The sequence below is a fragment of the Trachemys scripta genome, chromosome 6 (assembly GCF_013100865.1).
Source record: "Trachemys scripta elegans isolate TJP31775 chromosome 6, CAS_Tse_1.0, whole genome shotgun sequence".
Lineage (NCBI taxonomy): Eukaryota > Metazoa > Chordata > Testudines > Emydidae > Trachemys > Trachemys scripta.
Window position 1 is genome coordinate 128569708 of NC_048303.1, and position 17112 is coordinate 128586819.

Here is a 17112-nt window from a genome sequence, read left to right on the forward strand (position 1 = left end):
CCATCCCCCTTTCGGAGACTGATTATCCCACTTCCTGTCTGCCTGGAAGCACATCACTTCAGAAAATTGGAATCTAGAGGTGGTTGATGTGGAATATTCGATCCACTGCCCCGTCCCTCTTCAGGAACCCTTTTCATGAGGAGTTCTTAGAGCAGGAGGTCTAATCTCTCCTGTTCTTGGGGGCAATCAAGCCAGTTTCCTCTGAGTTTCAGTTCGATTCCAATGGTTCTATTCCAACTATTTCCTAGTTCCCAATGGGGCAGATGGTCAAGCCTAATACTTGATCTCAGCAAATTGAATACCCGTGTCCTTTCATAATACTTCAGGGTGGTGACGCCAGCCACCATAATTCTATCCTTAGATCTGGAGGACTGGTTCCTCATCCTCAATCTCTAGGACACTACTTTCTTGTACTGATCCTCCCCTTCCACAGGCGTTTTCTACATTTCCAAATAAGTTCAGATCATTACCAGTGCTGAGTCCTCCCCTTTGGGGCTGTGACGGGGCAGCCCCGCCCCGCATTAGCCCCTGCGACGTCAGGCTGGTAGCTCTGATGGAGGAAGTCCCGCCCCGTTCGTACTGGGCATGCTCCAAGTGCTCAGGGAGTATAAGGGGAGGGAATTCAGCTCAGTCGGGGCTGGCAGCCGCAGGGGAAGGACCCAACTGGGAAGCTCCTGCAGAGGACCAGCCGACGCCCTTGAAGCCGCCAGGAACAGAGGCTTCTACAGGCCGGCACGAACCCCTACTGCGGGAGGAACCAGGGGAGGCGACGGACCTGGAGACCTGCGGAGAACCCGGGGATCCGTGGGAGACCACAACTCCCAGGCCGGTAGGAAGCAACCCGGGGGAGGTGATGGACTTGTACCTTGACCCCAGTAAGCCTCAGCGTGTTTCGGTAGGACCCCCCCTGCTGAGCCAGTAGTAAGGTCCTACGGCCCTCTAACGAGGGCTTGTTCCATGGACTCTGGCCACTAGGCCGTGCTTCCCTGCAACCAGAGGCGGTTATATGGACTCTGGCCACTAGGCCGTGCTGCCCTGCAACCAGGGGTGGTTATATGGGCTCTGGCCACTAGGCCGTGCTACCCTGTAACGAGGGGCGTAAACCCTCACAGGGGCCTTTACAAAGTCCTCTCGGTGGCAGCAGCCCATCTACATCAGGGGATCATCACAGAAGTCCCATACTTGGATGACTCGCTCCTCGGGGTCCATCAGTTGTAGAGGGCCAGTCAGCAACCTCAAAGGCACTAGCCCTATTTCATTCCCTGGGTCTTTGTATCCGTCTGAAGAAATCGACACCGACTCCAGTCTAGAGGGTACCCTGCATTGGAGCCAGACTCCCTAACTGCCAGGGCCTGCCTATCCAAAGAAAGGTTCTCCACCATGTCCAGGTTTAAACTGTACAAGGCAGTCTGCAAACAACTACAAGGGCCTCCTTACAGCTCCTAGGCCATGTGTTGGCATCCCTGTTTGTCGCATCTTATGCAAGACCGTGTCTCAGCTGCTGTCAGATGTGGACAGGCACAGTCTCTCCATGTGCTTAACCGAACCCCTGAATTCTGGGCTTTCAGCTGGTGGAGGGACCCGTTGCAAGGCTGCAAGTAACCCCATTTTCACACTCTCCACCATCAAAAATCCTCACAATGGATTCCTCTCTTGAGTTGGAGGGGCCACCTTCAGGGGCCACAACTCAGGGCAGGTGGTCCTCACAAGACAAGCTTCACATCAACACCCTTTGAACCGAGAGCCATCTGCTATGCTCACGAACACTTCCTTCACGACATACAGGGCTACTCTGTCAGGATAATGCTGGACAACAGGACAGAAATGTGTCATATCAAACAACACAGCAAGAGCAAGTTCCCATTCCTTATGTGTAGAATTGCTAAAATTGGAACTGGTGCTTTTCCTATCAGATAGATAAGCCATCGAGAGTTCTACCAGGCCTCCAGAATACAATTGCAGGCGCCCTAAGCAGGAACTTGCATCAGCACCATGAGTGAGAACTCAACAATTCTGTCTTCCAGAGCATTTACCAAAAGTGGGCTCTCCCCGGAGCGGACATCTTTGCTCCCCCAACCAGCTTTATTCCAAGGGAGGACATGACTGCAATTAATTGGGAGATGCCCTGATAACACCATGGAACCATATTCTACTGTACACTTACTTGCCTCCACCTATAATTCTCAAGACCTTGATCAAATTGCGACAGGAAAGAGCAAGCCTTATTCTCATGGCATCGTCATGGCTGCGCCAGGTGTGGTTCTCGAACCTCCTTCACCTTTCAGTAACAACACCTCTCTGCCTTCCTCTCAAGAAGGGTGTCCTGTAAACTTACTACTTGCAAAACTTACCTGCAGAATCAGAAACATTTCCATCCCTGATGTTCTCTTAACTCTTGTCAAGCCTCAGAAGTTCTCACCGAGATCCTAGACTACCTGTTGGACGTAGACACCAGTTTTGTCAGTGAGCTCAGTCAGATTAATCCTTCCACTTGTCCATTGAGGGCTTTTCAGTGGTTACCCTTCCTATTACGACCAGGTTCCTTAAGGGCTTATACATCTCGTTTCCCTCTGTATGGAATCTTCTACCCCATAGGACCTTAATTTCATACTCAGCACTTTAAGGAAACCAGTAACTATCTGTACTCTCCTGCACCTCATTCCTTATAGCTCTCACTTTAGCTAGATGAATGGGAGAACTTGGTGCACTCATGGCAGACACACCGTTGACTACTTTCTACAAGGATATGGTCACACTGTGTCCTATCCTCATTTTCTCCCTAAGGTTTCTTTGGAATACCATGTTAATCAGGAAATTAGTCTATCAGTGTTTATCCAAAGCCTTATGCCTCCAGACAGGAATCTAACCTGCCCACACTACATGTCAGAAGGACTCTTGCCTTCTACTTACACAGACCCAAGGCCTTCAGTACCTCTCCCAGACTCTTTGTATCCTTTGTGGAAGGATGAAAGGGCAGCCCATTTCAATGCAAAGATTATCAGTGTGGGTCTCGGGTTGCATTTTAACATGCTACGAGACTGGCAGAATACAGCCCCCTCATAAAGTGACAGCACACTCCCTGGTAGCTCAGTCCACATTTATAGCCTCTCTGAAAGATGTTGCAGTTGAGGAAATCTGCAGGATTGCAACTTGGTCCTCATCCATACATTTGCCAAGCATTGCGCTATTTTACCAGTTTTCAGAGCTGACATGTCACTTGGTGAGTCCTCCAGTCTGCCTTGGATTTGCCTCCTCACCACCCACCTCCACCTTGAGTTACTGTTTGGGGGTCTGCTACGATGGAGCACCCAGAAGGACACGTACTCGAAGAAGGAGAGATTACTTACATGCACGGGAATGAGTTCTCCAAGGTGTTTTATCCCAATGGGTGCTCTGCTGCCTGCCCTTCTTCCCCTCTGCTGTGGTGTGTCTGACTTTGTGGTTGAGAAGGAACTGAGTGGCAGTGGGTCTGCACCTCCCTATGTGCCCTTGTATGGGACCACGAGGAGCTGCTCTGCCAGGCCCACACTGCTTTACAGTCTCCCGTCAAGAGTGTGTAGGTGCGTGCACATCCTTCTGGGGAACACTCATACCAGCAAAACATTTTGAATTCAAGGTACTGTACAGGTAACTAACCTCGTCCTGCTGCAAGGGTAAACGTAGCCCAGCTAAGTGTCTGTTCCCTCTGACTTCACTGTTGAAAGATCATGATCACCACCAAGGGTAGAGGGATGAGGGCCATATCTTACACCAGCCCTCTACCGCGCCTGTTCTCTTCACCTCTACCATGTCCTGGGGGAGCCTGACGGTGGGACAGAGGCTCTCCCAGTGCCACCAGGGGACTGGTCCAGCAGTAGAGGTCCCAGGTAAGACTGTTTCTTGTGGAGGGAAAGTTGGAGATAAATGGAGAATGGTCCCATTCTCCATATTTCCATGGTACTTTGACTTCTCCAGACAGACCCTGCTTGGAACTAGGATGTCCTGTGTCCCTCCCCTGGACTGCCCATTGGCATCGCCTGCTCTCAGCGTAACCATGTGCTGTTGTTTTTTCCTCTGGTGCTTGTAAAATAACCTCTACCTTCATTGGGGATCGGGGGAAAGTCTAACTTGTTGCTAATTTGTTTTGCAGACAATGAGACACCCAACTGTCTGGAGGCAGACTTTATTTCCGAAACCAGCAGCATCGTGACAGCCAGTGACATGAGTGGCAAATACTCGCACAGTAACTCGAGGATATCTGCGTAGGTCCCTGCCCTCAAACCAGATTGCAGCTGTTCATGCTGTACTGGGGGGACGAGAGGTGGAATGCACGGCTGGATCTAACTCCATCTGCACACTTACGCAGCGGTGGACTCTCGCTGCTATGGGTGCAGACGTGAGAGTGCACCAGCAGTTGTAGAACTTGGTTTCAAAAGAAGAAATGTGCTGCAGACAAAGCTGGTCCTGCAGGCTGGGTCAGAGTTTCTGCTGCAGTCCAGGCCGTTAGTGCCATTCCAGTGACGCAAGCAGCTGGATCTGTCCAGCTGCCATGGAAGCTGGTATAGCTTCTGTACAGCAGCTGCTCTCGGGAGCACCACGGCAAACACAGACCAGCTCCTTGGCAGCCACACCCAGCAGGCAGTGGGGGCAGTGGGAAGCCAGCCCTCTGTGCCTTGGCTGGCAGCCCACCTGTCTTTTGCTTGTTCTAGCAAGAGGTGTACGTACCGCGTTAAGATGCATTTGTTTGCAGGCTTTATTGTGGGGGTGGGGGGGCGGCTGGGGATTATGACTTCCTCTTGTAAGAGGAAAAAGAAATGCTGGTTGCTCTGTCCCGTTCTGTTGCCCCTGGTGATATTGGACATTCCTTTCTTCTAGCCGATCCTCCAAGAACCGTCGCAAGGCAGAGCGCAAGCGGCACAGTCTGAAGGAAGGGAGCCCTCTGGAGGACCTGGCCCTTCTAGAGGCCTTGGGAGAAAATATCCGCACTACTGAGAACATGAAGGGTAAGGCCCCCCTGGCTGAGCCAAGCCAGCGTCCGGCTTGTGCGGCTGTGTGAGGCCAGGTGCCACCTTCTGCTCTTGAAGGTTGGGATGCAAAGAGTAGCTACTGCCCAAGCCTCGAGAGTGGGGGAGGGGGTCGCTGAAGAGAGCAGCCTCTTCCCCAGAGACACCTTGGCAAGGAGCCAGAATCAGGACTACTGATTGCCTTTGCTAGTTCAAACCTCTGAGCTGTCACTGCTCTGATGAGTAAAAAATAGTCCCAGCCCCAGGTGTAAAGAATCCGAGTGAGATGAGCTGGACTGTGCTAATGTGAAGAGAGCTTCCCTCATGCTGAGCCCACCTGGCACCAGGGGTAACGGCAGCTATGTTCTGCTGCTCCTTTTGCCCCATCCCCAGTGCTAGAACAGCACCACGGCTTGCTTAATAAACCTGGTTGATTGCTGTGATGGAGCTTGCTCTGATCTCTTCCTTGCAGGTGAAGTGCACAGCTTATTAAAGGGGCTTGTGCTCTTTGGCTACGATGAACTGGCCAGGGAGCTGCAGCAGGCCCTGGAAGAGGCTTTGCAGTTGATAGAGAGGTCACTCCCGGAAATCTGGACCAGAGACCTGCAACAGAATCCTGCTAACCCAGTAGGTGCTTGCTCCCTGATGGCTGTGACCTGAGTCGCTGTTTGCAACTTACGTATTTGTGGTGCTGTGGTATTGTTTATAGAGACAAACCTTGGAGTCTTTAACTCAGACAAACTCTGACTGGAGTCGGTGGCAGTGTAGGCCTCCAGATCTGCCCCTTTTGCAGTATGTAAGATAAACCTTTTAGACAGTGTATTTCTAGAGGGGTACTGCATCTTCCCACTGCTCAGACCCTGGGCTGCCAGCCAGCATGTGCACTGCCTGCTATCTCTGGTGCTGGTTAGGAGTGATCCGCCTGTCTCGCTAGAGCTAGGGGACTTCGATGGCTTGTGTGTTCCTTCCATATTCAATGCACTGACTTCATATTAAAACTTTGTGTTAAGTGAAGCAATTTGCAGAGTTCAGTGCACTATATTCTTCCTTTGTATGTTTATAATTGAGCAAAGAAATCTTTATAATGATTGAACTGTTAACATCCTGAATTAACCGCTAACATGTCTTACCTCCACTGCACTTCAAATATTAACGTTACTGTAGAAGAGCTCGGCCGAGGCTCGGCCCTCCACGGGGCTGTGGGGTGTCCCACCGCCTCGCAATAGTTCGCTATGGGCCCAGGTCCTCGGTCAGGGCGGGGCAGCAAACAAACAGTCAGGAGCTCAGGTCCTCAGGCAGGGGCTGAGCCAATAAGCCCAGGCCCTAGGTCAGGCGTTTCCCAACCTGGAGCTAGGCCACAGGCATCTGGCCTCTCCAGGGGCTGGCTTTCAAGTGAGCTCTGCAGTTGGCTTTTCTACTTCCTGTCCTGCGCCGTGACCTCTGGGGGGCGGGCGCAGGATCCACTGGCTCCGCCCATGTTGGTGCTAGGGGAGGCTTGTCCTTCAGCAGGGCTGTGGGGTATCCACCGCCTCGCTACAGTTACCAATACAATGACTTTAGTCTCCCTAGTGCCCTTGCTCTTGTACAATATATACATGCCCCATGATGAATGGGACAGAAAGAGGAGGAGATGGAGAATTAAATCAGACTTTCTACAGTATTGGCAGCCCCATGTGGTCAATATCATGACAAGCTTAAAAAATCACAAAACTCTTTAAAAATATGAAAATTTTTTCCATGCTTTCTGGTTTCCCAGCCTTTAGGGTTAACTCAGGTCACATTTTGAAACTTTTCTCCCTAAGCACCAGGGCTAGAAACTTATTTTTAATGCAAGTTGAGGTTCTCCTGCAGTCACCTGCCTCTAAGAGCTGGGTCTTTAAGACAGACACACACATCACAAGACTTGTGATAAAATCTCAAGAATTGGCAATGCTGCCACACCAAAGGGGGCTGGCATGGGGGTGTGGAAAAGATCTCACGCATGGTCCTGAAGTCCAGGTGCTCCAAAGATGTCATTCCTGCCAGCCCCTACTGCTGTCTTTGCACAGGGCTTCAGTAGGCTCTTTCAATGTTAACCACCAGCTCTTTCTGTCAATGATCTGTGTGGCTTCCAGGGTGCTCTGTCTCCTCTGCTGGTGCCCTCAGATTGCAGCAGTGTCGTGCAGCTTTACCTCCCTGCACTAGCCTCTATGCAACAGTCCCATCACATAGTTTGTCACAGAGCCCTGCACTGGTTCTGAATCTGATAGCAGCTGTCTGGGCAGGCATGAGCTCAGCTGCAGATGGATGGATATGTGCTATTAGCATTGTCATGGGGGGAGGAGCAGGAACGCAGATCTCCCTTAGAATCCAATGGTAATATCAAGCAAGCTCCCATCCTGCAAAGGGAGCACTAACTACTTCAGTGGCAACAGGCAGAACTGCCAGTTGGGTGGAGCTTGGGGAGCTTGGTTTTGGAATCTTCTACTTCATTGTTATAAGGACTTGAATATTGCTGATGTGCCAGTATTGCCTATTCTACAGGTCCTGGGCCCCAATTCAACTGCAAATAGCATTATGGCCGCCTATCAACAGCAAAGAATTGCAGCTCCTGCAGTACAAGGTTAGTTGAAGCATACGGCATACTAATCATAGGTGCAGGATATCTCCAATGGTAACGTCACTAGGGCTAGCTATGTTACAGAGCTATGGCCTGGTGATGCAGTTTGGAGATTGATTTGGTAGGTCAGTCGTGTTTCTGATGTTCCCTCTTGGCATTAAACAGATGTGGCTCTTGTAAGGGTTACACTTCTCCCTTCATGAATTCCTGTGGCAATATTGTGGTGCTAGGAGTGCATGGCACTTACACCTGACTAGACAGACCATGTTCCTGCTTCACAGGAGTTGGAAGTCTAAAGAGAAGGGAGATTATTTCTGTGGTCTGATTTAAATCATAAATCATTTATACCTGCTCTTTTTCACTAATAAAAACTCACCTGGTAGGGTTCCCCCCACAACCTGTCTAATGTTGTTTTAAGATGAAATGCAACCAAGTTAAAGAAACCCAAAAGTAGCTTGTGAAATGCTGAAAAAGGAAGACACTGCCCATGCACTCCTAGGTGAATGTTTATCAGTGTTGGCCGTTGCTGGGTCAGGACCTGGAGAAATCAGAACTATAGGCTTCCTGAGCACAGCTGGGTGATGTTTTTTTGACACACAAGATTTTTAGTCAAAAAATGCATATGGTGCCCCAAAGCTGTCTGTAAATTTGGGCTGATGAATAATCGTTTTGGCCAAGAAAAAACACAATTAAAAAAAAAAAAAAAGTCTAAATGTTTTGTGTCAAATTCAAATGTGGCCAGTTTAAAAAAGAATGGAAAAACACCCATAAGTGATCAAAACAAAAAGGTTGGGGGGGAAATTATTTTTAGTCATCTAAAATGTTTTGGTTGACTTGAAACAAACTAACTGAAACACCCCACCCCCCAAATCTAGTTTCAAATTGACCCAAAACCTTTCAGTCGATTCAAAACAAAATTTGAGTCTTTCATTTAATGGGGGTTTGGGGGGGGGGGAGAGAATGAAAAAGTTGGTTTGGTGTCATATTAAACTGGATTTTTTTTTATTTGATCCCTGCACCAAAAAATCCATTATTCGCTCAACTTTATTCCTAAGCCTTCTGCTGCCGGGGAGATCTCTACTAGAATAAGCATTGGCTCAGAACCCAGCCCATTCCACCGCATCATTCTGCTCCTTCAGAACATTGTGCAAATGATCATCAATGCTATGGAAGGTGTTAAATGATGATCAGTGGAGTCCTCTACCTGTAGGGCAGACATAGCACCCCCTCCATGTTGCTCACCCCTCTTCTAGAAGGGCTTCAGGTGAGAGGATAGCTGTGTCTTCATGCCAACTAGCTGCATGACATCCTCACTGGAGATGTCCAACAAGAAGCTGGTTGTGTTAACGTGTGCTATGATGTGTTGCTTCTCCACTGAGACCTTATCTCCCACAGCTAGAGTAATAGGCCTGTAAAGACCACAAGCCAGGACCCCTTTCATCATTACTTGCACGGAAAGGCTGTGTAATGCTTTTCCTACTCCTCTGCGCTAACTATTGGGTGTTAGCATTGCAGAAACCACACAGTGGAGGAGGGTGAGCTGGGTTCTTCCATCCTCCCACTACTGGTTAACACCTGTATTAACCTGTTGCAGTGTTGGTTTGCACTGGGTCCTGAAGAATTTGCTTTAGCCTGAAGAGCATGTATTGCTAGCGAGATCTACAAGAAGGAAAGAATCCAACTTGCCTAGGTCCCATATTGGGTTTGCAGACTTACTGTCAACAGAAATGTTTTCCTTGTGTAAGTGGACACGTTTGAGGTGGAATAATTGAGCTGGTGAACTTAGAACTCCACAATGCCATGTTTGGATTTCCTCTTCAGAGCAGCAGTGCACGTTCAAGAGGAAAATGAAAAACTAAAATGTCAGGGGCAGGGATATTGTATGGGCTTTGTTAGAAAGCATTTCTTTGCCTTGCAACAAAGAGGGTTTACTGGTGGTGATGGTTGTCGCACTATGCAGAGCTGTTCATGACTGTGTGTGCCTATTCAGGGCAGACTGTCAAAAGCAGGACAGACACCCTAAACTGGTGGTATGTTCTAGAATTAGATTTCACCAACCCAGTAACAAATGTGAACTCCTGAAGCACTACAGTAGTCTTACCATGGAGTTACAGAGGGTCCTCTTGGGCACTCCAGTCTATCTTGCCGCCCAGGCAAGCTGGACTAAAGTGATAAATGGTCACTTACACCAAGAATCACAAAAGATTCAGATTGCTCCCAGTCCCAAGAGACCAGTCACTTACCCCCATGTCAGTTTGTATCTCACACCAAGGACAACGTTCATAGCCAACTCTATAGTAAACTAACTAAGGGTTTATTAACTAGGAAAAAGAAATTAGTTATTTACAGGTTAAAGAAGGCAACATAGATACACAAATGAGTTAGACTGTGGTTCCAAAAGGTGACAAGCTGCAGTAATCGGTCAGCACTGATTGTCTTTTAGGGCTAATGCAGGTTGAGCATGGAGATCTCTGCTTTTGTTTCCTAGCTCCAGCCCTGTGACAGTCTAAACAGCAAGAGATGAAGAATTTTCATGTCAGCTATCTTTTTTTCCTCCCTTCCAGAATTCAAGCTGATGGGATGAGTTTTCTTGCACATAGCACCTTGATGGGTGTAAGAGGGCCATCAACCCAGTCTTTGTTTCACAGGAAACCATTATCTTGGTAGTCCTCCTTGAGGGGTGGGGGAGCCACTCCTCCTACCTCAGTTCACAAGTTCAGAGCAGGCATTTTTACAGTTATAAAGCAACACTTATATATTACCTTATAGCATGGGATACAAGCATTACAAGTTGCATGCAGCAATTTACAAGCATTTTATAGTCCAAACACATCCTAATACTAACACGTGAGCTGGTCTGGTTTCCAGCTAAATTTCAGTGCTCAGCTGGCACCTGCTCTACTAGCGTCACAATAGTATCTGTAGAAATGCTTTTGCTTGGGGAGAAATCTGGCAAACCCACCTCAGTCCCAAAAGAGTTAGATGGGCCAAGTTGTAAATTGATACATGTGTCACTTGCCCCTGGAGGCCCTCGAACTGGAGTGGTCCTGCTGAGCCCCACTTAGACATACGTCCCTTCAACCCCCTTAGGCCAGTCTCCTAAAAGAGAAACTCTCATCTGTCAGCAACCATTGATGGGCAGCCAAAGAGGAGTCATGGAGGCTTTCCAGTGTTCAGCTCCTAAGGGAACTTCAGGTAACCTTCTCTTCTCTTGCTTTTCAGATGCAGAACTTCTTATTCCTCCAAAACTCAATAAAAACATCCAGTGGAAACTGAATCTCTTACAGTAACCTGAGGCCAAGAAATCCTGCTGGACACTCAACTGTAGTTTATTGTAAGCTCATTATGTCCCCTTTATTTTGTTCTTTCTCTCTCTCACGCGCACACACACTTTAACGAACAAGAGAGGTAGTCCCCATAGAGAAGCCCTTACTGGTGCTGTCTGAGTTGAACATCTGCCAACTCTCTTCCTCTGTCCTTTGGCAGCTCTGGTGCATTGTCCCGAAGACAGTTTCCAAGCCAGCCTTCCTGGCTGCAGTACATCACTGCTGCCATGACATTTCAGTCATTTTAAATAGCCCGGTTTTACCCTTTGGATCCTGTATCCCTCATAGTCCAGCTCATGCATTTTTTAAGAATGTTAAACAGAGCAACAGTCTCCCTGGTGCCCTGAGCTTTGTTTAACTGTGGAAAGTTAGATGGCTGTTACACGACATTAGCCAAATTCTGTCGTGTTACACCAGAGTCAGTCTCAATCTCAGGTCACACCACTGACTGCAGTAGAGCTACTGAACTCTACGCAACTAGGTCCTCAGCGCATCTTTGCCAGTTTACACCAGCAGCAAATATGGTCCTAGGCTTACACTGCTGTACAGTAGAGCAGACTATGGCACATGGTGATTATTGTACACAACTTCTCCTCTTACCAAAACATAGCCTAATAAAGGTGATATTGCTTCAACTGTATCTCCAAACTGCCCTGAGTCTGTTTGTTGGACAAATGTTTTGCATGAGCACTTCAAATCAGACTGTCCCAGCCTCCTGGATACAGGAATGAGCTGTCACGTGGCTGCGGTCTATGAATGTTCTCCCCTGGCATCCTGGGGAAAGGGTTGGCGCACACAAGCCATCTCCAGGTACAAGTGATGTGCTAAAAGAGGGACGGACTTACCATTTTTATCAGACTGACAGAATAAATAGACAGCTAACAAATCTCCTGTACACTTCACACACTTGGCTAGCAGGACTCCACAGTCTGAGGGGGACAGATATTGCAATTGCTTGTGGGTTATGAATGGTTTATGGACGACTGGGCCAGAGATTGTGTGCCACTCCACAGGGAAGGGTTGTCACAGCTCTGCAAGGCTCTACAAATGGGAGGGTGATTTTTGTGACTCACTCAAGCTGTAAACAGCCCCCTCCCCTCTCAAGCCATACCACCCCCCGGTAACTGAGACCGCTTGCAGCTACTGGGTTTTCCTGAGACCAGCAGACAAAGAAAGGGGCTGCATCTAAACTGCCACAGGGCCTTCTTTGTAATCCAGCAAATGGACAAGACCTTCTGTCCTAGGGGCCTCAACCCTCATGGAAGGGTTGGAAAGACTTCAGTGTACTAGGGCCCTATAGTGTGTGTTTAAATCCAGCTATGTTTTTTTATGATGTTTCAGCTGTAATTGTAAATGTGCTTGCCCTGAAGGAGCTGCGTGGTGACTTGTAAGTGCTAGCTATACCCTGTTCATAGGCCTCAAAGAAAGCAATGCCGGGGTGCAGGCCCATAGGCAGACTGGCTTGTTGAGGATATCACAACATAAAACAGGGGCTGTGCACCCTTAAACGCCCCCCCCCCCCCCAAACACACTCAAAAGGAGTAGGACAAAGGTCCCTGCCCACAGATTGCTGGAGACCTGTTTAGCACACCTAGAGTGGACCATGGAGCTACATATTCGGTTAATCTGAAACTCTAGGCTACCAGCCTGGACCTATTTGAGGCACTAAGGGGTAACCTATTAGTCAGAAAAATTCCATTGTGACCATAGCTGGTGGTCAGCAGCAGACTCACTGTAGATGCTGGAAGTGGTGCTGTTTTTCCTCTATCACTTAATCAGGAGTTTAACCTTTTTTCATTTGCAAATCTATAAAAAATTTCAAGTGAAGGTGAGGGAGCCCTTTGAAAATCTTAGTCTATGGCCCCCCAGTGTCCCTGGATCACAGGCTGAAAACCACTGCAATAGACAATGGGTCTGTACCAGCTGCTATATCCCTTTTACACTGGTAAATCCTCTTTTGTCAAATAGGCTATAGTGAAAATTCCTATGAAACAGATGAGATAAAAAGCTGTTAATGTGCAACACAGAATGCTATGAGCATTTAATACAGCCACAGTGGAACACAGATCCAAACTTCATTTTAGCAGCTCGGTTTGTTACCAGTATCTGAGAAAGAAACAGAGGTTCTTAGACATCTACAGTCCCCTCAGGGTGGCCGTACTGATTCTAAGCTCAATCTTGTCCACTTTGTACTCAGAAACATTTCCTATAGATGAAGAAAGGACCCCGTTCTTCATATTCTCTTCTGTAAACCCAGAGCTGCTGAAAGGCATTGAGTGATGCCAAAATTGACCCTCCAGTCCAGACAGAAAACTTTCTGTCAGGGGCTGCTGCTGCGATGGGGTCATCATTGGGGCACATCTTGGTCAGCTCGCTCTGGAAACGGTCAGAGAAACCCTTCAGCAGGGTACAGCCTCCGCACAGCAAGATATTGCCCATCAGCCGCTTCTTGAGATCAGCATCACACTTACTGAGGCAGGTCATGGTCAGCAATGGAAGTGCTGGCTGCTGTGATCCTATCAAGGATGGTTTGAAGAGCATTTCAGCACACAGGAATCTCTCTTTGCCAATGGGAATTAGGTGCCCATCTGGAAGTTCATAATCAACCTGCTGTTTCCGGAGAGGCAAACTCATGTCATGCTGAAGGTCCAGAGACGTATAGCAACACTTTTCCTTAATGTCCTCTATCATACTTAGTTGTTCCCCAGTAAATGTTTTCCCAGCCTCATTTAATAACTTCATGAGGTAATGGGTGAGGTCTGATCCAGCATAGTCTACTCGTCCAGTAATACTTGGCATAGTATAACCTTCATAGATAGGGACCACATATGAAACACCATGGCCACTTTCTACCACAAGAGCGGAGGTCTTTCCGTATGAATACATAGATAATCTGGACTGGTAGGCGATATGCATGGCAGGAGTGCAGAACGTTTCAAACAGCATCTCGGCATATTTCTCCCTGTTGGTGGTAGGACTCAGTGGAGGGTCTGATACCAGGACAGCATGCTCCTCTGGCTGAATCTTCATCTCTTTGTGGAAAATGTATTCCCAAATGTCTTGGACACAATCCCAATCGACCACTATGCCATGTCTCAAGGGATTGACCAGTTTTAGGGGTATTTTCACATCCTGAAGTTCTTTTCCAACAAAGGTTTCTTTGCGATTGTCCCCAGTTTTAGCAGTCTCCTGGAAATGCTTGCCCACTGTAGATGAAATAACATGGGAGGGACGAGGCTCTCCAGCAAATCCACACTTACAGTAACCTGTGCCAATGTCTATGATCACTGCTCTAGTCTCCTTCACAATCTTGGGGCTTCTCTGAGTTGATGAAGCGCTATCCTCTTTAGGCTTTTTACTGGCCCTAACTAGTACCGCCCGTTTTGCAGGACCTTCCTGGATTGTTGCTACCGCTACAGAACTGGTGCTTCCTTTGACTGACATTTCCTTTTTCTTTTGTCATAGATGTTGATTCCCTTTGACTGGGCTGGCAGAAGCCATGGCAAGCCGAGAAATCCCAGGGGTAATTTTGGAACTTTCATGCCACTGACATCACTGATTGTGACATCAGCTATCTGCTGCCCTTTGGGCTACAGCTTAGTACAGGAGTAGGCAACCTGCAGCACGCAAGCTGATTTTCAGTGGCACTCACACTGCCCGGGTCCTGGCCACTGGTCTGGCGGGCTCTGCATTTTAATTTAATTTTAAATGAAGCTTCTTAAACATTTTAAAAACCTTATTTACTTTACATACAATAGTTTAGTTATAGACTTATAGAAAGAGACCTTCTAAAAATGTTAAAATGTATTACCGGCACGCAAAACCTTAAACTAGAGTGAATAAATGAAGACTCGGCCCCCCACTTCTGAAAGGCTGCCTATCCCTGGCTTAGTATTTCAGAACTCTTCTCTACTTGAGGACGTTTTGGGGAAATACACTGCTTGTTTAGCATACCAGAGAGCTACTGGGGTCGGGCTGCAGCTGTTTCTACCACCATCTCTCCTAAAGCAGCTCTGAGGAGTAGTAGTAGGTGACAAGGGGGCTGGTCTATGCCAACATTCCCCACTGCTGCTACTGGCTGTGGAGCGATGATGGGTGCAGATATAGCAAGTAGCCATGTCTGCAATGCACATAAACCAGGGATTGTTCTAGGACATGTCTAGCACTACATTTTTTTCCAAGGAAACAAATTACTTCCTCCCCAGCCGCCTCCTGAGAAGGTCTAGATCTTTTTTAAAGTCATTTTTAAGTGTTTCATTAACCAATATACCTTTTGGACCTGATTTGTTTAATATTCAACAAGTTTCCATCTCTCAAACTGTGTGATTGTGGTAATTTAAAAGGAAAAAAAAAAAAAGGGTGAGAGACAGCCCATGTGTTGCTGGACCCTGTCACATTGATGGGGTGTGGCTGATATGCTTAAGAACATGCTGAAATACAGAAAGTCAGACTGGTGCTGTAGCCATTTGTAACCTTATCACCCCATTCCTGCCAGCGACATGTTTGCCACTAAGAAATACAGAGCCCTAACAGCCCGCGTTAATGAAGAGGTTTGGCATGCAGTGAGGTACAACAGAGACACTGTTGTAAACCACCACAATGAGGCTGCCTCCTGCTGAACAGCACCATTGTCCATCACAACATCACTATGAACCATACCTTCAGCAAGATCCAGCACTGGTTTCTACCCAGTCTGAGAGGGGAAGGGGACTGGGACTGCTGTCTAAGGAGGATGGGGCTCTCGTCAGAGTCCATTAGTGCCAGTGCTTGGCTAGAGCAGTCCTTGTTGAGAAGTGCAAGAATATGGGTTCCTTGGGCTGGACGATTCCTCTGCAGTGTTCACAAGAAGCAGAAGAACAGTATCTTAGTCTTAGCTAGTGTTATTCTAAGCAATCTTTTTGCTGTGAATGGCAAAGCCAATAGCGTTACCACTTCATCCTGCTCAGTCTAATGTAGACAAGTTCTATACACGGCTTCCGGCAGGAGTCCTAGGAGGATAAATGCCCTGGATTCTGACAAAATACTGCAGAATTGAGCCCCTCTAAAGGAAGAGACCAGACCCCCTTATTACAGCAGAAGGTATGCTTTGTTAAACAACGGGGTTATGAACTACATCAACCCCAAGACAGGCAGATTTTAAAGCCTAGTGTTGTGGGTGTTCAACACCTCTCAGAATTAGGTCTTGTGGCTAGAGACCGCTGCAGGGGTTAGCCTTTCAGGCCTGCTGCCCAGCTAAATGTGAGAGTTAAGCATCCATGATCTTAGTGAGCTACACTAGGTATTTTGTATGGTGGCACAGAGGCCTTTTAGTCGAGATTTCATTTGATTGAATGGACACCACTTTCTAACAATATTTTGGCTATCACCATGCCAGACCCAGTAAGAGGAACACAGCCAAGAGAGAAGTCAACTTACACATCGCTGGGAGCCACAGGGAAGTGCCCTCACACCATATACACAAATCTATAAATACCTACCTGGGGAACTGTAACAGGGTGCTGATCAAAGCTCTATGGAAGCCAGCACCCTGATCACCCCCCCCGCCCCCAGGGTACTGGGTGAGGTTGAAATAGACGAGCGCACTTACACCTGCTGGTAGCCTGACGAGTTAATGAGTAATTAGCCCACCGGCTGAAGAACCCAGGAAGGCAAACACACTATAAAAAAGGCTAATCCAGGGAGCAGGAAAGGGCTTCTTAGAACTGCTGCTATGTGGTTGAAATGTACCTGGAGCGTAAGAGGAGGCAAACAAGCACACAAGGTGAAGGTACCTTGGGGGACCTGTGCACGGCTTCATTCACAAAGTGGGCTGACCAGCCAGGGTTTTCTTGGAGAGGAAGGGGAAAGCCCGTTCACAAGTGTGGGCTTGTCCAGGATCCATCTGTCAGCCACTGTCAAGGCTGGATCCCCACTTTGAACTTTAGGGTACAAATGTGGGGGCCTGCATGAAAACTTCTAAGCTTAACTACCAGCTTAGCTCTGGTTCCGCTGCCACCATTTCAATTTTTCCCTCCCTGGGAAGCCTTGAAAAACCTTCACCAATTCCCTGGTGAATACAGATCCAACCCCCCTGGGATCTACAACAGGGAGAAATTAACCATCCCCCCTCCTTCCTCCCACCAACTCCTGGTGAATCAAGATCCAAACCCCTTGGATCTTAAAACAAGGAAAAATCAATCAGGTTCTAAAAAGAAAGCTTTTAATT

The 17112-nt window shown here is 47.9% G+C and overlaps 2 protein-coding genes across 5 annotated transcripts in view; one reads left to right on the plus strand and one right to left on the minus strand.

Annotated features, from left to right (window-relative positions):
• The window catches only part of ELP1 (elongator complex protein 1), a 113636-nt gene extending 99030 nt beyond the window's left edge, over positions 1–14606 (plus strand). For 3 of the 4 annotated variants that reach the window (XM_034774385.1, XM_034774387.1, XM_034774384.1), the window contains 5 exons: positions 4130–4241; positions 4855–4982; positions 5455–5609; positions 7506–7584; positions 10804–11547. In XM_034774385.1, the coding sequence (XP_034630276.1) occupies positions 4130–4241; positions 4855–4982; positions 5455–5609; positions 7506–7584; positions 10804–10871 (542 nt within the window). In that variant the 3' untranslated portion in view covers positions 10872–11547. Of the gene's footprint in view, positions 1–4129; positions 4242–4854; positions 4983–5454; positions 5610–7505; positions 7585–10803; positions 11548–14372 lie in introns of those variants that run through there. The other variant, XM_034774386.1, reaches the window with a different exon arrangement.
• On the minus strand, positions 12430–14379 carry ACTL7A (actin like 7A). The gene has a single exon (XM_034774392.1). The coding sequence runs from the start codon at positions 14349–14351 to the stop codon at positions 13101–13103; it is 1251 nt and encodes a 416-aa protein (XP_034630283.1). The 5' UTR covers positions 14352–14379; the 3' UTR covers positions 12430–13100.
• Positions 14607–17112: the final 2506 nt, after the last annotated feature.

Bases quoted from the DNA above. Each gene is read 5' to 3' on its own strand.
- ACTL7A (XM_034774392.1), bottom strand. From the start codon at position 14,351: ATGTCAGTCAAAGGAAGCACCAGTTCTGTAGCGGTAGCAACAATCCAG.